At 38.3% G+C, this 21996-nt stretch overlaps 1 protein-coding gene across 1 annotated transcript in view; it reads right to left on the bottom strand.

Moving 5' to 3' along the window:
• Positions 1 to 6192: 6192 nt before the first annotated feature.
• Positions 6193 to 21996, bottom strand: part of Spred1 (sprouty related EVH1 domain containing 1) — a 78648-nt gene continuing 62844 nt past the window's right edge. The window contains exons 5-7 of the mRNA XM_075961762.1: positions 20156 to 20314; positions 13453 to 13554; positions 6193 to 11124 (exon numbers count right to left, since the gene is read on the bottom strand). Coding sequence (XP_075817877.1) covers positions 10477 to 11124; positions 13453 to 13554; positions 20156 to 20314 — 909 coding nt within the window. The 3' untranslated portion in view covers positions 6193 to 10476. The remainder of the gene's footprint in view (positions 11125 to 13452; positions 13555 to 20155; positions 20315 to 21996) is intronic.

Here is a 21996-nt window from a genome sequence, read left to right as displayed (position 1 = left end):
GTACGTGTTAAGCATGCACAAAACCCTGGGTTTGATGGCCAACACTACATAAATCTGGGCTGGTATGTATGGGACCTATATTTGACCTTTAGAAACCAGGGTTTGTTGTTTGGATTTTAAGTGTGCTGGCATGTGCCTGCTCCATGGCAGCCAGCTAGCTTACCGGTCCCCTCCCCCTGCCACCATAAATAGACTTTTGGATTATGTCTGAGGAATAATACGCAAGGTTGACCTCTGACTTCCTCATGCAGGAGTACATTATAGCAGCATTTTACATATGAGCATGTTCTCTCTCCCTCCTTCCCAGCCATTTGATTCCCAATCTCCTTTCTGTGCTTCCTCTCTGATCCCCACCCCATCCTGCCATCCTTGCACTGTGTCCACTTGTATGTGGAAAAGCGTGAAATATGAAACAAGAACACCCTCTTCTGTTCCATTCATTCATACAAAACAGCAAGAACTTTCTTAGTGAAATCTTGTTATTTATCTATGCAGTAGTTGTATTACATGGAAATGAACCATGTGGAGGAAGAGACAAGAAACTGAACACTATGGACCATTATTTGCAAACAGGATGGTTTGCACTGGAAAACAAAGTCAGTTTCTCTAAAGGCAGCATTGAATAGACACCTGGAAAGCCCAGTCTTCCACACTGTGAATGAAAAATAGAAAGAAAAAGGACATACTCCTCCTAGGTATTGTGGAGATGAACATGAGGGAACACACAGCCAGAGACAGACACGGAGACATCTGGAAGAGTCCGGAGTAGACGTGACCAGCAAATTGAGCCAGACCATGTCAGTGTGTGTTTGGGGTGAGCAGGAGCCAAGAGGACAAAATACAAAGAGGCTCAATGTACCAGAAATGGCTGGATTATATAGAGAAGAGCAGTTGCGGAGAGGGTGGTCCAGCCCCTGGGACTCAAGTTTAGGGTGGGGGGCAGGGTGTGCCAGCCAGTACTTCTGCTCTAATGTTAATAGGCACCTCAGCCTCTTAGGTCTTGTGAGACCTAACACGTTATATGCTTATTTTCCAGTTTACTGGAGTCTAAGGTTCTTATCTCCTTTCCTTACTTTGGTCTTAAGCTACTCCTTCTGGGTTGTTTTGTCTCTTCAGTCTTGGTTCAATTTTACTTTTTCCTTTTTAAAATTAAGCCTTAAAGGTATAACATCTTATCAAGTACTGCTCTGGCTATATCTTACATGTTTTGTTATTTGGTATCTGTTATTATTGTTTTTTGGGTTTAAATAATAGTAACTTTAGCCAGGCAGTGGAGGTGCACACCTTTAATCCCAGGACTCAGAGGCAGGAGGATCTCTGAGTTTGTAACCAGACTAGTCTACAAAGCGAGTTCCAGGACAGTCTGGGCTGTCACACAGAGAAACCCTGTCTCAAAAACAAAAAAACAAAACAAAAAACTAAACAAACATATCTTAACTTTCCAAAAAAAATTCAGTTTACTTTGTGTTTATGTGCCTATGTGTACATATTTATATATATATATATGGAGGTCCGAGGACAACCTGTCCTTCTACTGTGTTCTACCTTCTAATGTTTCTTCTGTGTGCTTGTGTGTGTGCCCGTGTGGGAGTGTGGGTGCACAATTTTCACAGTGTGAGCATGGAGGTCAGAAGACCACTTCAGGTGTCTTACCCCCACTTCCACCTTGTTTGATACAGCATCTCTTTTTTGCTATTTTCCATTGCATATGCCAGGCTAGCTGGCTTGTGAGTGTCCAGGGATTCTCCTGCCTCAGCCTCCCATTTTCCTGGAGTCCTAGAATTAGAGGCATGTGCTTCCATGCCAGTCTTTACAAGGCAAATGAGTGAGCACTCCATGGCCTTTAATGTTTCTTAAGTATTTAACTTCACTGAGATGTGTCTATAACCAAGCCTTCTGAAAATGTTTTATTGCTCAAAATAGTCATTTTTATAAATTTTCTTTGTATGAAAATAAAGTGTCCCACACTTTTAAATATTTTGTTTAAGTGTTTCCCCACCTGTGTGTGTATGTGTGTATATATATGCACCATGTGTGTACAGTGTCTGCAAAGACCAAAAGAGGGTATCAGGTTCCCTAAAACTGGAGTTACAGGCAGTTGCGAGCTGCCACGTGGGTGCTGGGAACTGAACCCAGGTCCTTGCAAGAGCAGCAAGCACTCTCACCTACTAACTACCTCTCCAGTCCCAGGTTTCCTAATGCTGAGATATGATGTCTATTCATTATGGACAGCGTTACTTTGGCTCAGAATTCAAGGATAGCATTCACCTTCATAGGGCAGTCGCAGCTGCAGGAGCTCATGGCAGCTGACCACACTTGCTCTGCATCAGGAAGTAGCGATGAATAAATGCTAGCGCTTAACTGGCTTTTCCCCCTTTTATACAGTCCGGGACTGTCGTCCCACCTCAGTTACTCTCATCTAGGTGACTCTTCACAGATGCTCTAGAGATTTGTTTCCAAGGAGATTCTAGATCCTCTCAATCTCGATGAGAAAGTTGACAATCAAGATTAACCACTAAGCAGGGGACAAATTAAAAGCCTAAGAAAAGAACCATTCACTGGAAGGGTTTCAGATATTCAGGAGATAAGTATCATGATAATATGTAGGCCAGACCAATAGATTGGTTGTTGGGGTGCCTGCTTATTGTGCGCAGGACAGTGAGCTCATTCTCAGAAACACAAACTTTAACAACCTTCTCCCTCCAAAGGGAAACGACTTTAATCAACTGCAGATCAAGCTGCAGGAAGTAATGGATGAGTGCCCACATTTGCTAAGCACAATAGACTTGAGGTTGCACTATGACCAGAAAGCAAACAGAGGCCTCTTTGTTAGCATCTAAGGCATTGCACAAACACCCTGACTTTCTACTGTCATCTTCTAAACATTCACAACATAATTCTTTTAGTGGCATTAACACCAAAGTCAGGAAGGATTTCGTTTTATTCATGTGTATGTGCCTGATTTAATTTATGTGCACCATGCACGTACCGGTGCCCACAAAGGTCAGAAGAGTGTCAGATCCTCTGGAACTGGAGTTGTGTGTGCTGGGAAACAAAACTAGACCCTCTGTTACCTGCAGGTAGTGCTCTTAACCACTTTTCCATCTTTCCATCCCTGTACTGACTTCCCTTTGAAACCTTAATATTGCTTCAATGTTACTGTGGACACAGCAGGGATAAAAGAATGGAAGCAAGAAGCACTTACAGAAGTGGAGGAAAAACAAACAAACAAGAAACACCCGAGCCTAGAGTTTGATGGGAATGGTGCATACGAGAAGCTGTACTGATGGGAGCTGTGCACACCTGAGCCTTGTTCTGAGATGGGAGCTGTGCACACTTGAGCCTTACACCACTCCCATCTCAGTGCAAGGCTCAGGGTGATGATTAGGCCAACTGGATGGTAGCGGTGCAGCGGTCCATCGAGGCAGAGAAGAACAAGGACAAAGGTCTGAGGGATGAGGACAATCACTGAGAACTGGAGCATCCTCAACTTTCTGGAAGAGACACACTTGGGCAGGTGAGCATCTGGTTTAATGAAGGTTGTGATGCAACTCAACATCCTTGTAGAAATCTCTACATTTCTTTGACCTGTTACAAGCAACATTCCTGTCCTAAGAGTGCCTTACAGTCCACAGTGCATCTGATGACTCCCTCAGCATCTCATGAAGTAACTGACCTTAAACCGATTTTCTCCTTTCAAGAACACCATACCATTTGTAACCATGTTGCTTTCATACTTCAAGGAGATCTACTAACTAGCAGGGAGTTCATTAATTCTTTTAAATTCTAAGGTAGAGTAAACAATGGCTTCCCCAAAAGGCCTCCTAGGTATGAACTGACATTGCCTAGAAAAACACATCTGCGTCAGATTCTACAAATTGATTAGAACTTTTTCATCATGGAGACTTGTAATTTTGCAGACCAAGAATCAGAATTCCTTTAGTAACTGTTTACCATGCCTCCTCCATATCAGGTAAAACCTTTGGGATGAGACGTAGATTACTCTATACCTTGAAGCTTAAAAATGCCATCAGATAGCATCTGAGACCTTTAGCAATGGTCTCCACCTGCCATAACCCTCCTTCCCAAGGACCCCACGCATGTATGTGGGGGCTGCATTTATGATTGAACTTTTGTTCTGTGACCATCAAAGTTTATGCAATAACTTCCACATCAGAATGTGTCATTCAGGGTAACCTGAATCCATGTTCCTAGGCTATGTTCACTCAAATCTGGCTTAGAATAAATTTCTCACTTTCCTTTTGGAACAAGAGCTGTGTTTTGTGTTGATGTGGCCTTTCTTAGAAGAACAGAAGGTGGAGGGAGGGCTGTGTGTGTGTGTGTGTGTGTGTGTGTGTGTGTGTGTGTGTGTGTGTGTGTGTAAAATGTACCGTTAAAATTCCTTTTTATGAATTCTTCTGCAGACTAAGTTAGAAAAAATATTTTTAGAGCACAAAAAAGTAGGGAAGAAAGTATGGAGGACAGAAGGTCTAAGATACAACAAACCTTAAAAAAAAAATCAAGTTGATGATGGCTCCAATCTGACAATGAGTTAACAAGTAATGGAAAGAAAGTTCAATCTTCAGTTGGTCCTGCTGACTCATACACAGCCTCTTAACTTTTCAAAATTATTTCCTTAGAACCAGCAGCTTTGAGGGGAGTCAGTAATTTCGTCATGTTTAAGAAGTAACCCCCAATATAAACTCAACTCTGGTGTCAAGAGACTTGTGGGAAAGCTGACAGGAACAGCTCACCATTCTTTGAGGGGTGATGAGAGACTCACACTGGAGATTACGGTTTTTCTTCTGCCTCAAGGGGAAGTATCGGGCCCTGCTTTGGTGAAAAAGAATCCCTCTAGGGAAACGGCACCAGTGAGTAATTCCACATTAGAGGGTATCTGGCCTTTACAGTGAGAGTTAGCCAAAGTGCCCAGGCCTCAAAGATTTCCCAGATCTCTACCACAATTCCATGCTCCCGCTTTTATGGGATTCTCCATGCCTCAGTTAAGATGGCTGAATAGGGGTCCAGGAATGAAAGGGAATAGAAAAAACGACTCCCTTATGACCTAATTCCAGAATAAACACCTATCTGATCCTATAAAGTGCATCTCAATCTGCCATAGAGAGACAAATTGCACCAGGACTCTATAGTGTTCTCTCACGGGACCTAGGAGCATTTCTTAAGCTCCCCAGTCTAAACCTTCTTAGAAAAGAGGAGCCATACACTTCAGTTAAGTAAGGATTAGAAGTGACCAGATATAGGGTACTTCATGGAACAACAAAAGTTCTAGTTATTTATGTTAGACTTAATATTTCAAATGGAGTTTTGAACCATCATTTACTTCAAGGATCTAAAGACTCAAGATATCAGAGCAGTTACTTTTAACTAAATTCACTACAACTATCATAAACTCAGATTTTTAATTATTTATGTGCATGTGTGTGCCTGGATGAATGTATGATGTGGGTGTGTGCCCTCCACAGTCAGAATGTATCAGATCCCCTGAAACTGAAATTACACGTCACTGCGAGCAGCCTGATGTGTCACACCTTCAACCACTGAGCCATCTCCCCAGCTGTCTGTTTCCTTAAGGAGTATTACTGCATGCACCACTACCCTGACGGCATCACAGGACAACTGAACTTACCTGATAGAAAACTGTTCTTAGACTTGGTATTGACTTGATGTGAATAACATAAGTAACTTTCTGAAAAGACTGTAAATAAACATGATTCTGTGCCATACATACCAGAGCTGTAACACAATAACCTAAGAGCATTACTTTGGTGTTGAGATGTTGTCACAATCGAGACTGCCCTAGCAGTTCCCTTATTTTTGTTGTAATACAAAGGCAAGTGGCTAGTGTACACACACACACACACACACACACACACACACACACACACAGACAGACATCCTGCAGTTTGTTAAACATTTGCCACACATCTTTAAGGCAGCTAATTCTAGCAACTGCAGCACCAGGGCAAACCAGTAATTATGTAAATTAACAACTAGCAATTATCTGGAATCAAGGGTGATGTCATGAAGATGAACTGCAGGTGAACTTTCAGTTAGAATATGGCTCTCAAGAATGAAACCACATTTCAGACGAAAGTGCTCAGTCCCCCTGCTTTCCTCCCCAGTGATTACCACCTTACACAGCATATGTTCTGAAGAAGTAAGAGAACGCCCTTTTAAATTTCATGATTGGTTTAATCAGGTAATTCCAGGGGAGGGGAAATCACTGAAACAAATCGTCTACCGGCTGATAAGTCCAATTACATGGTATGATGGAACAAAAGCAGTTACAAACTTGTATGTGCATATTTACATTATATACTCACAACTCTCAAGCTAGCTGACTATGTGGAGAGATGCATTAGGACAGCAGTTGAACAGGCTTCCACTGCTTGTTAGGAAGGATGCGGTCAGGCTCCTAGTGGGGGTAATATACACGTGAGGCACTTCTGAGGTCAAGGAAATAGAAAGCAAAACATCCTTCACACTGGAAACGTTAACACAAAAATGTGTGTATCTTTAACACAAAGGCGTTCAACTAGATTTTTCTTGAAAACTTTCAAAAAACTAACAACTTTTGCAATTGTAGCTTTTGGGACAATGGATGACATCAGTGTACCAGAGCAACCAAAAGGTTTCTAACTGCTGGGCTGTTAGGCAACTGAGTTGGTAACTCTCCTTCCCTCCCCGCCCACTTTTTGGTTTGTATAAATCGCCTCTGCTTGTCAGTGTGCAAGTTCTTGATATTTGTAGTCTGACTCACCATAAAACACACACGGCCCTCTTATCATTCACAGCCGCTTTCCAGTGTCCCCTAATACTTACAAGTGTGGATCTGGACGTCAAATCAAGAGTAAGCAACATTTAGTGATGAATTGGTTTTATCGGTTAACCAAAGTTCTCCAAGTTATTTTTCAGAAAGAGGTTACACTTGCTCAATGCACTGTTGGACTACAAGTAAAATTACTTTAAAGCACATTAATCCAAGTTACACATTCCAAATATAATCAAGACATTCAATTTCAACAGAAGAAAGATCCATAAAATTCTCTACATTGCCCATTTAGAGGAAAGTACATGTTTCCTACACTCTGAAGACTAACGTGAGTATAAAGAAATTACCTGTGTGCCACTTAACTAAGGGGAGAGGGGAAGGAGAGAAGACTCACCCAAGGAATGAGACGGCACTATACACATGAACTGAAAGTGCATTTGTATTATTTCAGAAGCTCACTTTAGGCACTGCTGAATAACCAATGAAAATAGGTAGTTTCAAGTTTTTCCCTTTAAGTTTGAAGCCCTGTCTCATCATCATCATCTACTCGGAAACACACACACTCTCTGGAGTTGTCATGATAAAATACAGGCAATTATGTTTATCTTTTTTTTTAAAAAAAATTCTCCCTGACTGGCACTGGGAAGAAAATAGGAATACCATTTTGGTAATGGCTTCTGAGTTAAAGGAACTGGTTGTATAAATGCTTCAGTATATACGTAAGTCTGACTGCCAGTTCCAAGCTTCAATAAATATTTTAAAACAGGATATGTAAGAAAAAAGTGCTTAAAATCTTTCAGCAACCAAAAAATGCATTAAAGATTTATTTACATTCCATTGAGCTGTTCCTTACCCCTGGTTTCTCTGGTGGGCAGTGGGCCACCCTCTGAACAGCCATTTACTGGGCAGAGGCCAACTCCATCTCTTGACACTGGTCTAAAATCATCCAGCAGGTGGCACTGGAACTCCAAAGTACTCCTGATCAGCAAATCAAAGGCTCCGAGGCCCCTTTAAGCCACAAGACTCACTTGAAGACCAAACAAGCCCACCAGGCAGAATTCTTTCTGGTCATGCCATTTTGGTGATTTTCAATATTTACTTTAATAGTTTTGTTGAGCCATAGGCTTAAACTTTAGACAAAAGAGGAGTTTTAAAAGGAAACGCTCAATGGTGGTGCCAAATCTGCACAGCAAATGAAAAATCATTCCTGAATCCACCTGCACATGCTTGGGAATAGGATTAAACTGTTCATCTGATCACAGAGGGACTCAATATTATTACATCATCAGCTACTTTCCTGCACTGATGTGAATTCGTATATGCTAATTACAAAAAATCCAAAGTAAAAAAAAAAACCCAATTTCATTACCATAGTTTTTAATGAAGAGCAATGTTTAAAACTGTAAAGGAAAAAAACGGGAACAGGATGGCAAACTCTTAGCAGCAAAGTGGTTAAACAAACTGAAAATATTAATGCACAAACATTAAAATATTAAAGCAGGTATGTTGCGTATAAAATACAGTAGAGAACCAGGAGATGCACTATAGTGACTAGTGCTTAACAGAAAAATGATTAATTTTCTTCTTATATACACAGTTCATTTCCACGGCATTTCCTATATAGCCAGCAAGTTATAGTCTTCAGTTATTCACACCTTGTTCCAACCTGAATTATAAACTCCACACTTACAACAAATATGAATATTCATTCATAAGGAAAACCAGTATTTCTATTTCAGCAATAAAAAGGAATTTTGAAAGTTAACAGTCTGCTCTAGGAAACCAAGTTTATCTGAAAACGCCAGGGATGAAGATCATCTGTGTAGCAGCCTCCAAATATAGAAACAGTAAAAATAAGACTTAAAATTGCTGCTACAGTGTCTGGTTTTGGATTTAGTTCATCCAATTGATTTTTAGTACAAAACTAGAAATAGCCTCTTCTTCATAACATCTATAGTTATCAATATATTTTTCTTCTTTTCAATGTGAAATAATACTTCAAGATGATCTATATACATAATGTTGTCAGTTCAAGCTGTCATATAAATATAAATGCTTTCTTAAAAAAAGTATTTTACAGACAGATAGTGTTATATATACATTGTTCAGTTTGATGTGGGGCAAAAGAAGAAAGCTAACACAAGTTTAAGTGTGACACACAAAATGAACGGTACAGAAATGACACTGAGAACCTGCAGAATGAACTTCAAATGGTAGTGTGATTTTCTATCACTTCAGAGACTTTAAGCAAAAAAAGGAAAAAAAGGCACACTGCTCAACTGTCAAGGGAGTATATCAAAGAACCCCTCATATGGTTAGAACGTAATGTAACATTTTAAAAAAAGAGACAATTTGACCCCAAAGCACTTTTAAATGGTTTGATGGAACACACCATACCACTCTGTAAATCAAACATCCCATAATACAAATGCTCTGTGACAGGATGTGATGTACAAGCTCTTCCATTCACAATGAGGATTAAATACTTTCTTGGGAGAGTTCCGCATACATTTTAATGCAAAATAACTTTGCTCTTGACTAGCTGAAATAAAATGCAACTGAAAAATGTTATTGTTATGTGAGTAATAATAATAAGCACAGAAGATTAAGCTTAAAAACAATCAGTGAAACAGCTGTGCACATTCTGGCTTAGCAGAATGATAAATGGAGACTCAAGAGGAAACTGCTTCACATGAACTATTCAGCTAATGCTCCTGCCTTGTAAAACCTTTATAAAGGCAACTAAGCTCTTCTGAAGGAGGAAACTCTGGAAGAAAACAACTTGCTGGTTGAATACCACAAAAACAAACAACGAGAAACCCTCACTTTCTTCTATGCTTACTCAGTCTCTTTATATAAAAATAAGTGTTATGTTTCCATCAGAACATTAGACAATTACACCTGTGCTTAAAAAAAAAATTGGTCACTCAAGGCTATTAGAGTATTTTAAAGAGTTTAGATTTCCAGAATGTACAGATAGTAACTCAATATAAACTGCAGCCAGAGAGAAACGAGGATGAACATATCAAATCTTTCACATGGATACAAACGTTATTAACTAGATGAGTTAAATACTCAAAATATATGGAATGTGGTGGTAGATATATGCACATCTACCTCAGAACTAGGAAGGGCAAGAAAAGTTTAATATGTCATAGTTCGTACCTTACATTTAGTTAAATATAAACATTTGTTATTTATACATAAAACTGCTTTCAAAAAACAACTAATACATGATTTAGTTGCACTTGTTTTATCTTTTTTAATTTCCAAGTATTAACTTTTCTGTACTGAAACCTGTTCCTTAGTGCACTTTTTAGTTAATGTCTTAAAAAATTCAAATCTTTAAAAAGTCCCGTCACCTAGTGCATAAATATAAAAATGCCAAAATTAATCCCTTTTAGTTGGATCATATTCTATGTTGACCTTTTGTAATCAATAACCAGAAATGACTTTCTTCTGCCAATGATCTATGATCTGTCCCAGAACATGCCACGCACTCAGGAAAACATCAGGCATGGCAAGCATCTGTAAGTCACAAGAACTGATGAGTTCTGCTTCCTCCACGCATGGCCCCAATGAACCAGGCAAGATTCCATACTGCCTGCCAACAGCTTCCACAAATCCAAGTTAGCTAATTCCTGGAGATGAAGATTTTAAGCTCCTGCTGGCCCTGGACTGCTTCACCCAGCAGCCTTATGTTTCCCACCACAGCACCCACATGCCTCACCACAGCGATGGCACATTCTCAAAGGGACGTAGCAGCACATACATGGTACAATAAAGGACAGCGCTACCAGGGCTAACCATCTTAGGCAGAACTTGTCATCACTAGTGTCACATGAACAAGGGTGAGAAAAGTCTCCCTCTGAGTCTGACATACAATGATACAGCATGCTCTCTGCACAGAGCATGCAACTAACTTGATATATGCATCTTCTAACAGGATCTGGAGCATCCTGGCATTTCCCCCTGCCATTTTCTTCATGATTAAACCTTTCCTGGCAGTACACGCAGCGAGAACGTTCCCCATCCTCTTTTCTTCGTTTTGACTTAAATTTTAACGAGGGAGGCTGTGTCTTAAATACCACAGAGTCTTTCAGGGAACTTAACTTAGTTTCATCTCCACAGTGGTAGAGATAGTCTGATTTTTTACTGTCTTGTTTAGAAAATGGAATATTGGAGTCAGTATCATCTCTCTCCAAGTCATTTTTCCACATGTCCGGATGTCTGTAGTCTGCATACCGACGTATTAAGATATCTCGAGGATTTATTCTGACAATCTCATCCTCATCTTGAAAGCTGACGTGTCTGATTGACTTCAAAGGGACCTAGACAAGATGAAAATTGCATAAAGGACTATGACAGTTAATTTTATTTCAGTCTGGTGGAGCAACCCTATCGAGGGACCCATTCAAGGAGCTCCATGCCAAAGTTTTGGATGAGCCGGGCGATGGTGGCGCACGCCTTTAATCCCAGCACTCGGGAGGCAGAGGCAGGTGGATCTCTGTGAGTTCGAGGCCAGCCTGGTCTACAAGAGCTAGTTCTAGGACAGGCACCAAAAACTACAGAGAAACTCTGTCTCGAAAATCAAAAAAAAAAAAAAAATCCAAAGTTTTGGATGAGATCAACACTTCACCTGGTGAACCATATCCAATCAGATAATACCTAAAACTAAAACTATCTCCCTGCATGGCAAGAAATTCTGCCATTAGAACATTGTACTCAGGCTCCAATTTTCCCCCATCTCCAACCCAATGATTTATCTGTAGATTTTGGGCTTTTATTTCTCTCCAGTACCGAGATTGAGCCTAGGGCCTTGTGTCTATTAGGCAAGCTCTCTACCATTGAGTTCCACCAACTAACTCTGTGCACTTTTTTATCTTGAGACAGGGTTTCAACTAAGCTATCCAGACTGGCCTTGTGTTCTCTTTCCTCTTGCCTCAGTTTCTTGAGTAGCTAGGCGTACCGGTCTGTGCCATGAGATCTGGACTAGACTTTGGGTTTGTATCCCATTACTGTTTGAGCCAATTCCTTAAAACAGAAGATCCATCTACTGATTTTGTTTTACAGATTTTTAGTGCCAACTCTCATATCTTTAAAAATGTAGAGCCGGGCGGTGGTGGCGCACGCCTTTAATCCCAGCACTTGGGAGGCTAGTTCCAGGACAGGCTCCAAAAACCACAGAGAAACCCTGTCTTGAAAAACAAAAAATAAAATAAAATAAAATAAATAAATAAACAAAAATAAAAATGTAGAAACGGGTAAAGATTGCTGACTAGAATGATACATGTCAGAGCCTCAGAGAAACTACTGGTGGAAATATACTGGTGGAGGAAATAAAGTCCTCCTGGTAGGGACTCAGACTGAAACCAGAACTCATTACTGGACACTGGGAGAAAGAAAATGTAAATGACAAGATCGATCATGTTTGGTATACTTGGAAGGTAGAACTTGTACATAACAATATTTAGCAGACATGCTGAAAGTGTGGCAGGTAAGTGTATGTGTGCATGTGTGTACGCACATGCACAATGGTGAAGGACTTGTTAAGCAAAGTGAAACTCCAAAGTGGATAATTCCCAGTGTAATTTTATTGCAAACAATAGGGAAGTAGAAGGATTCATAAAGCTAAATTGTGCCAGCATGGACTAAAGAGGTAGGGTAGGGCAGGATGAAGAAAAATGTTCAAGCCAGGCAGTGGCGGTGCATGCCTTTAATCCCAGCAATCGGGAGGCAGAGGCAGGCGGATCTCTGTGAGTTCGAGGCCAGCCTGGTCTACAAGAGCTAGTTCCAGGAAAGGAACCAAAGGCCACAGAGAAACCCTGTCTCGAAAAATAAAAATAAAAAAAAAAATTTCAATCTCTGGGTCTCTGCAAAACAGGGCAAGAGTGCTGTGTGGCTACAGGCATACTCCATCCTTTCAGTAAAGAAGCCTGACTCTGAAGACAGGGCTGAAGTATGTTCCCACAGTTTAAGAGGGAAGGCAAAGCTTTTACTGCAGTACATCATGCTATCTATGGTATTCTATGACCCTGATGGCAATGCTGATAACTAGAGTGAAGGGGAAGCAGGGAAGACCACCAACTCAAGAGGGCAAGAAGAGACAAACACAAAATCAAAGATGATTAATTCCAAGTTCAAAAATTAATTAAACTGCTTTTTATTAGAGTTTGACATCTTCATTTCAGTTCCTCAATTCTGTAATGGGACTCTCTATTTCTACTCTATATATTCCCTGATACTGTATTCTAGAAGCCATCGTCTGTCTGGTTCAGAGGCTCACAGCTGGAGAGTTTTGTTTCAAGACGAATCATTCCCCAGGGTCATCGTACTTTGTTGAGGTGACAGTTCAAGCCTTGGGAATTAGCACAGATGCTGGAGTGGGACAAACCCTTCAGGACTCTTGGATGGAGATGTATATTATTCTCTGTGTGAGAAGGGCATGTGAAGGCCAGAGTGTAGAGTGAAGGATGCTGTGTACTAAATTAACAACCTAAGTTCCTGTTTTGTCCTACCTGGTGATATAGATTCAAAAGCCACTCAGACTGAAGAGAGCTTATGTATAAAGACACAGTAGATGCATACTGAATAAGTCTCATGTACATGGATGTTGAACTGCTACATTTCAAACCAAGAGATAAACGAGCATTACTTACCCTATTTTGGGACTTTAGGCTCCCACACTCCTTAGATAATTGCCGCTGTACATATTCCATACTTCGGCTCTGAATGTCTAGGCCTTGCTGACTGAATGGTATCTAAAATTTCAATGATTTCTATTTTAAGTGGCAGCAGTATAAATTTCCTACTTTTAACAAAACCAAGTAAAACATACATTTCAGTACCCGAAAGGTTCTAAAATCACATCTAACCAGCCCCTCCCATCAAACACATTAAAACCCCATTTTAATAAAATGCAGAATTGGCCTGGAGATAATAGCTCAACAGTTAAGAATACTTATTACTCTTAACAGAGGACCTGAATTTGGTTCCTAGCACCCACATGATGGTTCACAGCCATTTGTAATCCAAGCTGTTTTCTGGCCTTCACAGGAATCAAACATATTATGTATGTTTCCTGTGCACATATGTTTTGCATCACATATGCAGGCAAAATATAGAAATGTTTTTTTAAAAATAAAGAAAAGCAGAATCACTTCTTCCCTGTTTTATTCTTGAAAAGAATTCTTGTTGTTATAAAAATGCATTTAAATTTAATTTGTCAAGTAACATCTTGCACCAAACAATCCAATCCCCCTGCAAAAGAATACCACTACTAACAACAATTAACAAAAATGCAAACAACATAGAAGATAGGTATGGTGGCCCATGCCTGTAACCTCAGTACTTTGGCGTCTGAGATAGGAAGATCACTGGAGCTTAAGGATAACCTGGACTACAAAATTAGAGTTCTAGTCCAGTCTAGGCTACAAAGTAAAATCCTGTCAAAACAGCAAAAATAGGAGGGGGGGAAAGATGCAACCCAAGAATCTATTAATGGCTGCCTGTAAATACACAACATAGCAGGCCAGGAGATGGAGCATCTGAGTGTGTCAAAACAGGGCTGCTAAGAGCAAAAGAGGCAGGGTTGGGAAAGGATAGGACAATAATCACAATGAGTTTTCTGGAGTGATGGAAATACTATGGAACTGAATAGTAGTGACTGCCCAACCTTGTAAATATATTAAAACACCAAAAAAGGAAGAATTTGTGGTATATGAATTATGTTTTATAAAAAAAATCATGAGAACAGTCAGTCCTGATAAGATTTCTTAGCTTGAGTTGTAAAGAACATTTAAGAACTGAAGATTATGGTTAAAATTTTATCAGTTTACTTTTTAGAATTTTATAGTTAAATTAAATATACAGAAAAAATAAAGGACATAATGAATTCTCATGTTAATCATTATCAGTATTTCAGTGGTTTTGTATTCTATTGTTTTACTGAGACATTCTGATCCAAACCCTGATACACTTAATAAAAGTGTAATTTGAAAATTGCAACACCCGTTCTATATGAAGTATGAGTTTTATAGGTAGAACATATAAAAATTCAGTAATTAACAGAGAAAGGGACTACTATGGATTAAAAGTTCTGGTAAGACTCCATGAAGGAAACACAGAATAAACTATTTGTTAAACTAAAACAATAATAAATGGAGGAGCACTATAGAGAAGGAAATAAGAGCGAAACATCTTTGCTTAATATAATGACCTCTAGTTAAATAGTAAGTATATACAGTCTTAATGGCCAGGGATTATAGCTCTAGGGTAAAGGATTTGCCTAGCACACACACAAAGCCCTCGTTTCAATCCACAGTGCTAGAAGAAAACAAATCCCCAAATATCCTGAATATTTATTTTATTTTATTCTAGGAGTAGACTTTTAAAAGTAAAAATGCCTATTTTCACATATTATCCCTATTTTACTATCTCAAGTCACATACACACCCCATATAAACACATACACATTCTGAACTATTCAAGTTAATGAATCAATAATGCCTATTGTTCTCTCATGTGCTCTCTAAATAAAAAGACAAATGGACATTTATTTTTATGCTCATTTAACAAAGCTGTTAAAATATACACCTCAAATGCTGCTTTTGAAAACACTGAGAATACATGCTATTTCTATTATCTTTAGGATAATTTATCAGCTCAAAAGCCAGAAGATACTTTTTCAAAGGGATTCCACTAATAATGGCAACAAAATGGTACAAAGGAATAAACTTGACGCCCGCCCCCAAAAAAATCAATTCAAAAATCAAACACCATCAGTCTGGGATGATTCTGAAAGCACTTGTCCACATCAGCACTTCACTGCAGCCCTGAGTCTAAATTCACACAAGCAAACTTTGCATGGTACATGCCTTCACTTCACGCCAAGGGGCACTGCCTGAAACACTCTGGCTTACACCCAAGACTGTGTATTATGAATGGCAGTATTTACTGTACATAAAAGACTTTCTGCATTTACAGAATCATAATGGTTTAATTATAAAATGGGCCTTATGATTTTATTTTCCTGCTGTCATTCCTCAGCATGAATCAGAAGTCTATTTTTAGATTGTACTGTTAGAGTATTTTATTTCAAAAGTTGCTGTCTTATGAGTTTCATCAAAAAAAGCAAAATTGTGGTAAAGGATTGATTAGGAGATTTATCTCCAAATTTCTGAAATGGCTCTAAACATACACCTGCTATTTTGTATTTCTAAGAAGTGGCATTCTCAGTATCGACAGTTACAAATCAAAATATTGATCAATTCAAAAAATTTTAAGACACACAATATTTTGTCATAGTATTAAATACTCAGGCAAGATTTAATTTTATGTTTATAAGTGTTTTGTCTATAAATGCACATATATATGTTTATGTATCATGTGTCTGGTGCCTGTAGAGGCTAAAACAGAGCATTGGATCCCCTGAAATTACACTTGTGGGTCCCCATATGGGCTCTTGGAATAGGACTGGGTCCTCAGGAAGAGCAACAGTGCTCTTAAACACAGATCATTGGCTCATTTATGTAAAAATCTTATTAGCGCACAAGTTGCATTTGTTTCTGGTAAATAGTGAATTTAAATATTGCCAAGGAGGTATTTTAAAGTAAATTTCTAAGTTATCACTTGTATACCTATTTTATATCCATACATACCCATGGTCACACAAAATTTTCTTATGCAAAGAGGGGTTTTAAAAAGGACTGGATCAATCTGTTATGGAGTCTTTTACAGCACACCAACACCAAATATTCACCTATGCAGTCCCTAAGAATCTCACACATGTGAATAGCTGAGGAAAAGAACTACCGGCAATTAAAAATGCCTGGCAGAATAAAAAGAGCCAAGTGTAGAGATCAAGATAAGCAGAACACTAAGCACATAAAAACTAAAGAAACAAAGGGTAAAGGTAAGGGACAGGCTGGGATGCTCCTACGTTATAGGGTGGTTTCTTGGATGCTCTTACATTTCACAAACCTCTGGTAATGACCTCAACTCATAAACACTACCTTGTTCATGGTTAAATGACTGCCATGAACTTCAAAGAAAAGCATATTATGACTTAACATCTTGAAACAATGTACTTATCTATACAAACAATTTAAACAGCCCATGAAACACTAAAGGAGCCAAAGAAAAAGTGACAATTATGTAAGTATTTCTGAAGGGAAGATGATAAGCTACCATTGGGAACAATTTTTCACAGACCTATTTCTGCAAATCTACTGAGTATGTACAATGTCCATCTTTGTTTCAGGCCTTTTCAAGGATATACGCTAATATAATGAATCTCCTAAAAGATAAGATGCTCTCTCTCTCTAAAGGCAGGATTGCTTAGTACCCAAAGAAAAGAAGACATAAGTAAAATAGTCTGGTTACAGTCTTGACTTCCTGAAGTTCAAGGTTTTGTTTTAATTTTTAGAATTTCATATATATTCTTTTCTCTTCTCCTTCCAATTCCTTCTGTGTCTTCTGCTACTCCCACTTAAATTCTTGGTCTCTTATTCTTTAATTATTATTATTACAAGTACACATATAAATTTAGAAATACAACTAGCTGAGTCCCTTTGGTATTTTTCATGTGTTTGGGATTAGCGCAGCAGGGCCTCATTCCTGAATTCTCCTTCTTTCAGTAGCCATTAATTGTCTATAACTCTTCATCTAGAAGTGAGTCCTTGTGAGAAATCCCCTATGTTGGCATGCCAACTGGTGTTCAGTGTTCTTGCTTAGGCAGCTATGTTGTTGAGAGTTCACATGTGCAGCTTCCCTCTCATATACAAAAGTTACTATCTCACAGTACAGTAGATGTAGTAGTTTTCTAGCCTGTTAATCTTTCTTCCATGTTCTCCAAGCCTTAATTATCTAAGTTGTGTTTGTATTGCAGCTGTATCAGTTATAGCAAGGCACACTATGGCCAGCTAGTCTCTGCATTCTGACCAGTTGTGGTTTTCTGTGGCGGTCTCTGTCTGCTGCAAAAAGAAGCTTCTTTGATAAGGGCTGAGAGAAATTAAACTGGTTTAGGGAAGTAGCAGGAGGGGGCTCTCCTCTAGAGTCTATGATTTTACCAGCCACAGAGAATTCCCTCCTATTCAGTAGACCCAATGTCCAACAGTGTGTAACTGTTGGCTACCCACTGAATATAAGCATCACTATTGCATCTTTCAGAATATTCTCGTCATTATGAGGGTGCTACAACTGGGTAGGCTTGCCTACTAATTACTTTTCTCCCTTGGCAGCTTGAATAGCTCCTTCAAATACTATGAGAGCAAGACCACTTTGTACATCTTGAGCAAACACCGGCCTGACTTTAGGAAACAAGGGAAACTACATGAAAATGAAGGCCATGGCACTACACTGTACTGAGAAATAAGATTCTTTGTGTCTGACCAAACAATCGTGTCTTTTGGAGGAATCTATAAACATGGCAGCTAAATTTGGTAGCTAAGTAAGGTAACATTCTAGACCTTATAGTTCAACAAGGCAGCTGTCCAGCCCTTTTGAAAAGCTAGCTTTTCTGTTGTAGAAAAGGATCTGTTAAGCTAACTCTGAAGCAGGCAATAAATATCCAAAGCATATTAACTCCCCTGCTGAATACTTAAAACTCCAGTAGCCCATTTCATGACTTATTGCATGTAAAGCCTGTGCTAAGATGAGCTTCCACTGCTTCTAAAGTCCTCCTTTAAATTTTGCATTCTGATTTTTATGTAGCATTTCCTTAATCTCAAGTCTGAATCTTAGAAAAGGGACTTTAATTCTAGTTATTTTGAAAAACAAAATAAGCTCTACAAACTAAGAGTCAGATTCTGTACTGTGAGGAATTGTCCATGTTGCCTTTCAGATTATATCCAAATACAAATGGTATGGAATCCCAACACCAACATGCCAAACAGAGTGTTTTTTCTTGGTAAGTATGAAAACACCATCAATAAACCCTCAATTTTGTATATTGCCCCTTAACAAGGTATAGCTTTAAAGGAAACAAATACATCACATTTAATTCCTACTAAATTCCTATCTATCTTTGTCTATAATCTTGGAGATCAGGACACATTAATGATAAGAGACTAGGAATAATACTATTTATTTAATAAAATACTTTCCCTGGATGCTTTTTTTTTTGTCATCATTGTTTCAAGCTTCTAGAGGTAGATTCAGGTATTACCCAATTTATAGACAAACTAGGAAGATGATGTAAGGCATTTACCTAACAAAGGACTTGGTTCCCAAGTTATATAAAGAATATCCCTTCAAATCAGTAGGAAAAGGCCAGACAACCAAATGTGAGACATGCAACATTTTTGTTAAGAGAATTCCTAAGTGGTTAATAAACACAGGAAAACACACCAACAATCAGGGATATAAAACTTAAAATAAAATAAAATACTATTTATTTCTACCTAGTGACTATTTCAATATAAAACAAAAAAGGTGGAGTAATACCAAGTATCCCAGGAAATGCCAACTCCCTGTATGAATGGCGAATGGGAAGATTACTTCAAACTGTTGTTTTTGAGTAAAATTGACAATCCATAAAAATGTTCTGTGTTTTGTCCCTGGTTTCTTGTATAACCCAGTACATAACTATGTACCCAAGTTTGTGAAAAACATCCTAGATAAAATCCAAGGTATTTTTCACAGTATGAACATTAAATAATCTGGTGCCACTCTCTGCTTCTTTTCCTTTCTTTCTAATATGTGTGGTTTTCTACCAGATCACATATACACACATGCCCATGGTGCTCTCTGTAATGGAGACTGCATATCTCTTCTGGAAATCAAATGTGGAATTTCTAGTCTCCTTCTATATAATAGTTATTTAGAGACAGGCCTTTGGCTGATAGGTCATGAAAACAGATCTCCTAATCAGACAGAATAGTGTCCTTCTTAGGGCTACCAGATGTTTTTATTTTTATTGTTCCCAGCCAAGTGGGGACATGGCAAGAAGGCAATTGGCCAGCTAGGAAAAAAGGCCCTTACAAAAGCCAGTCCAACGCCCTGTAATCTTGGCATTCTAATTGTTAGAGCTGTAAGATTAAAACAAACAAAAACCTTGCTGTTTGAGCTACCCAGTTCATGTCGTCCCACAACAGCTTGAACTAAGGTACTCATTCCCTGTCTGCAGCACTCATTCTCCACATCCCTGTGCCCTTTTACAGAGATTACATTAATTTGTCTATGGACATACCACCCTGAATGCACCCAATCTCATCTGACTACCATTAACTGTAAATCAATACCCTTTCTTGGTTTTGTTTGTTTTTCACCTGGTAAAGACTAGAGGGTCTTGGTGGTCTTCTGTAGCACAACAGTTTCTCTATATATGATATACATATGTATGAATGGTACGCATTTTCTTACCTGGCTGCCTTGGCTTTGCAAGTAGACTCTTCTGGCATTCAGATCTTCGAAGGGTAAAGGTCTTATGTCTGAGCTTCTGTAAGGCTCACTGGTAACAACTGTCTCTTGCTGGAAAAGGTGATCTTTTACTAAGGAACGAGAAGTGTCCTCTTCAGTGGTCTGATGGGAGCAACAACACAGAACAACACTTCAGCACAATCAGTAAGTCTATGCCATTAACATCGCCATGAAAGGCAATCCCCTGAACACAAAAGTACATGCCAAAATATGAAGAAATTTAGAACACTTAAACTTCATGACTACAGACCTCATTAAAAATAACTCAGAAGAAATGAAGATACAATGATAAAGCCTTTAACTACACTGAGTAGTTTAAATACATAGATGACAAAGAAATTAGGAGGAAAATACAAATAAATATAACAATTTGCAAATTAAAAATAAAAAGCACACAGTACAAGCTATAATGATGATAAAGAGAACAGAAATATGAACAACAGTGGTCCGTGAACAGAAACATGAGCACAGTGGTCCATGAACAGAAACATGAGCACAGTGGTCCGTGACCATGTTTAACTTGCTAAAGACTTACAGACACTTAAACCACCAATCACCACAGACTTAGAGAGGGCATATACTCAACTAGTGATAGTCATTTAAGACATTTCAAAATATCGCAAACAAAAATATCTATAAAATAGATGTTACATGAGCGAAATATAGCAACTATAAAACAAAGTCCTGGGTTTTTCCATTTCTTTGCAGTGTAAATTAAACTATTTGCTACTGTCTCCATTAATGTGTAATTATTTGAGAAAAGATTTTTGACAGCCAAGTAGAAATGGCTGAATACTGTCACTGACTCAAATTATTACTCAAACTATCCTAAACTAATTTAGAACGATCATTATAGTGTTAACGAATTTCAAGGTACAAGACGTATACTTTCTTTCTTAAATAAGTTTTGAAGAGTTTTTTAATGCTACTTCTAAAATAAACAAGTAAATTACATAAACTGACCAGGATCTTTTAAATTTATAATTTATTTATTATAAAAATAAAATTTTTGCTCTGGAACCACAGTCTCTAGTCATTAATTTCTCCAGAATTCACTTTTCTAAATTATAAAATAACTGTAACATCTAGTGAAAAGCAGTTATTACGCCAGGAACCAAGCAATTAAAGTTTAAAATATATACAAGGACCCACTGCCAAGTAAAGCCAACTATGTCAGACCTGGTTAATTCACATTGTGACCTAATTCTCCTCACAGTTGTCCCAGACTAGTATGATGATTAATGCTAAACTACTGAAAGAAGTTGGCTAAACACTGTTATTCAGCAAACATTTTCTGTCAAAATACATTTAAAAATTGGGAAGAGCAAAAAAGAAAAAAAAAGAAACCTATCTGTTGAAGACCTTCAAAAACAAACCACTAAGTCACTCACAAACTGAATAAAGACGATGTAAAAAAACAAATGGTTAAGAAAAAGGACCTTAGAAGCTTTGATTCACTCATTAAAATAGGATGTAAATTAAAATGTTCAACCAACTTTTTACTATAAATTGTAAATTTATACTTTTTACTATAAATTATATTTAATTACTATAAATAGTATCAGTCTTAGAGCTGGCTGGGATACTCATAAGATAGAAATTTAAATAAGCATTAGTTGCATCAACAAAAGATAAGGTAATGATATCTTTAACAATAACTTCTTTTACTAAAATACAGTCTAATTGAGAAATCGTTTAGTAATTCTAAATGAAAGCTGGGCATGTAGCTTAGGATACCAGCACTCACTTAGCATGAGCAATGCCCTGGGTTCCATCTGCAGCAC

The sequence above is a fragment of the Microtus pennsylvanicus genome, chromosome 2, assembly GCF_037038515.1.
Source record: "Microtus pennsylvanicus isolate mMicPen1 chromosome 2, mMicPen1.hap1, whole genome shotgun sequence".
Lineage (NCBI taxonomy): Eukaryota > Metazoa > Chordata > Mammalia > Rodentia > Cricetidae > Microtus > Microtus pennsylvanicus.
This window is presented reverse-complemented; position numbering and strand designations above follow the sequence as displayed.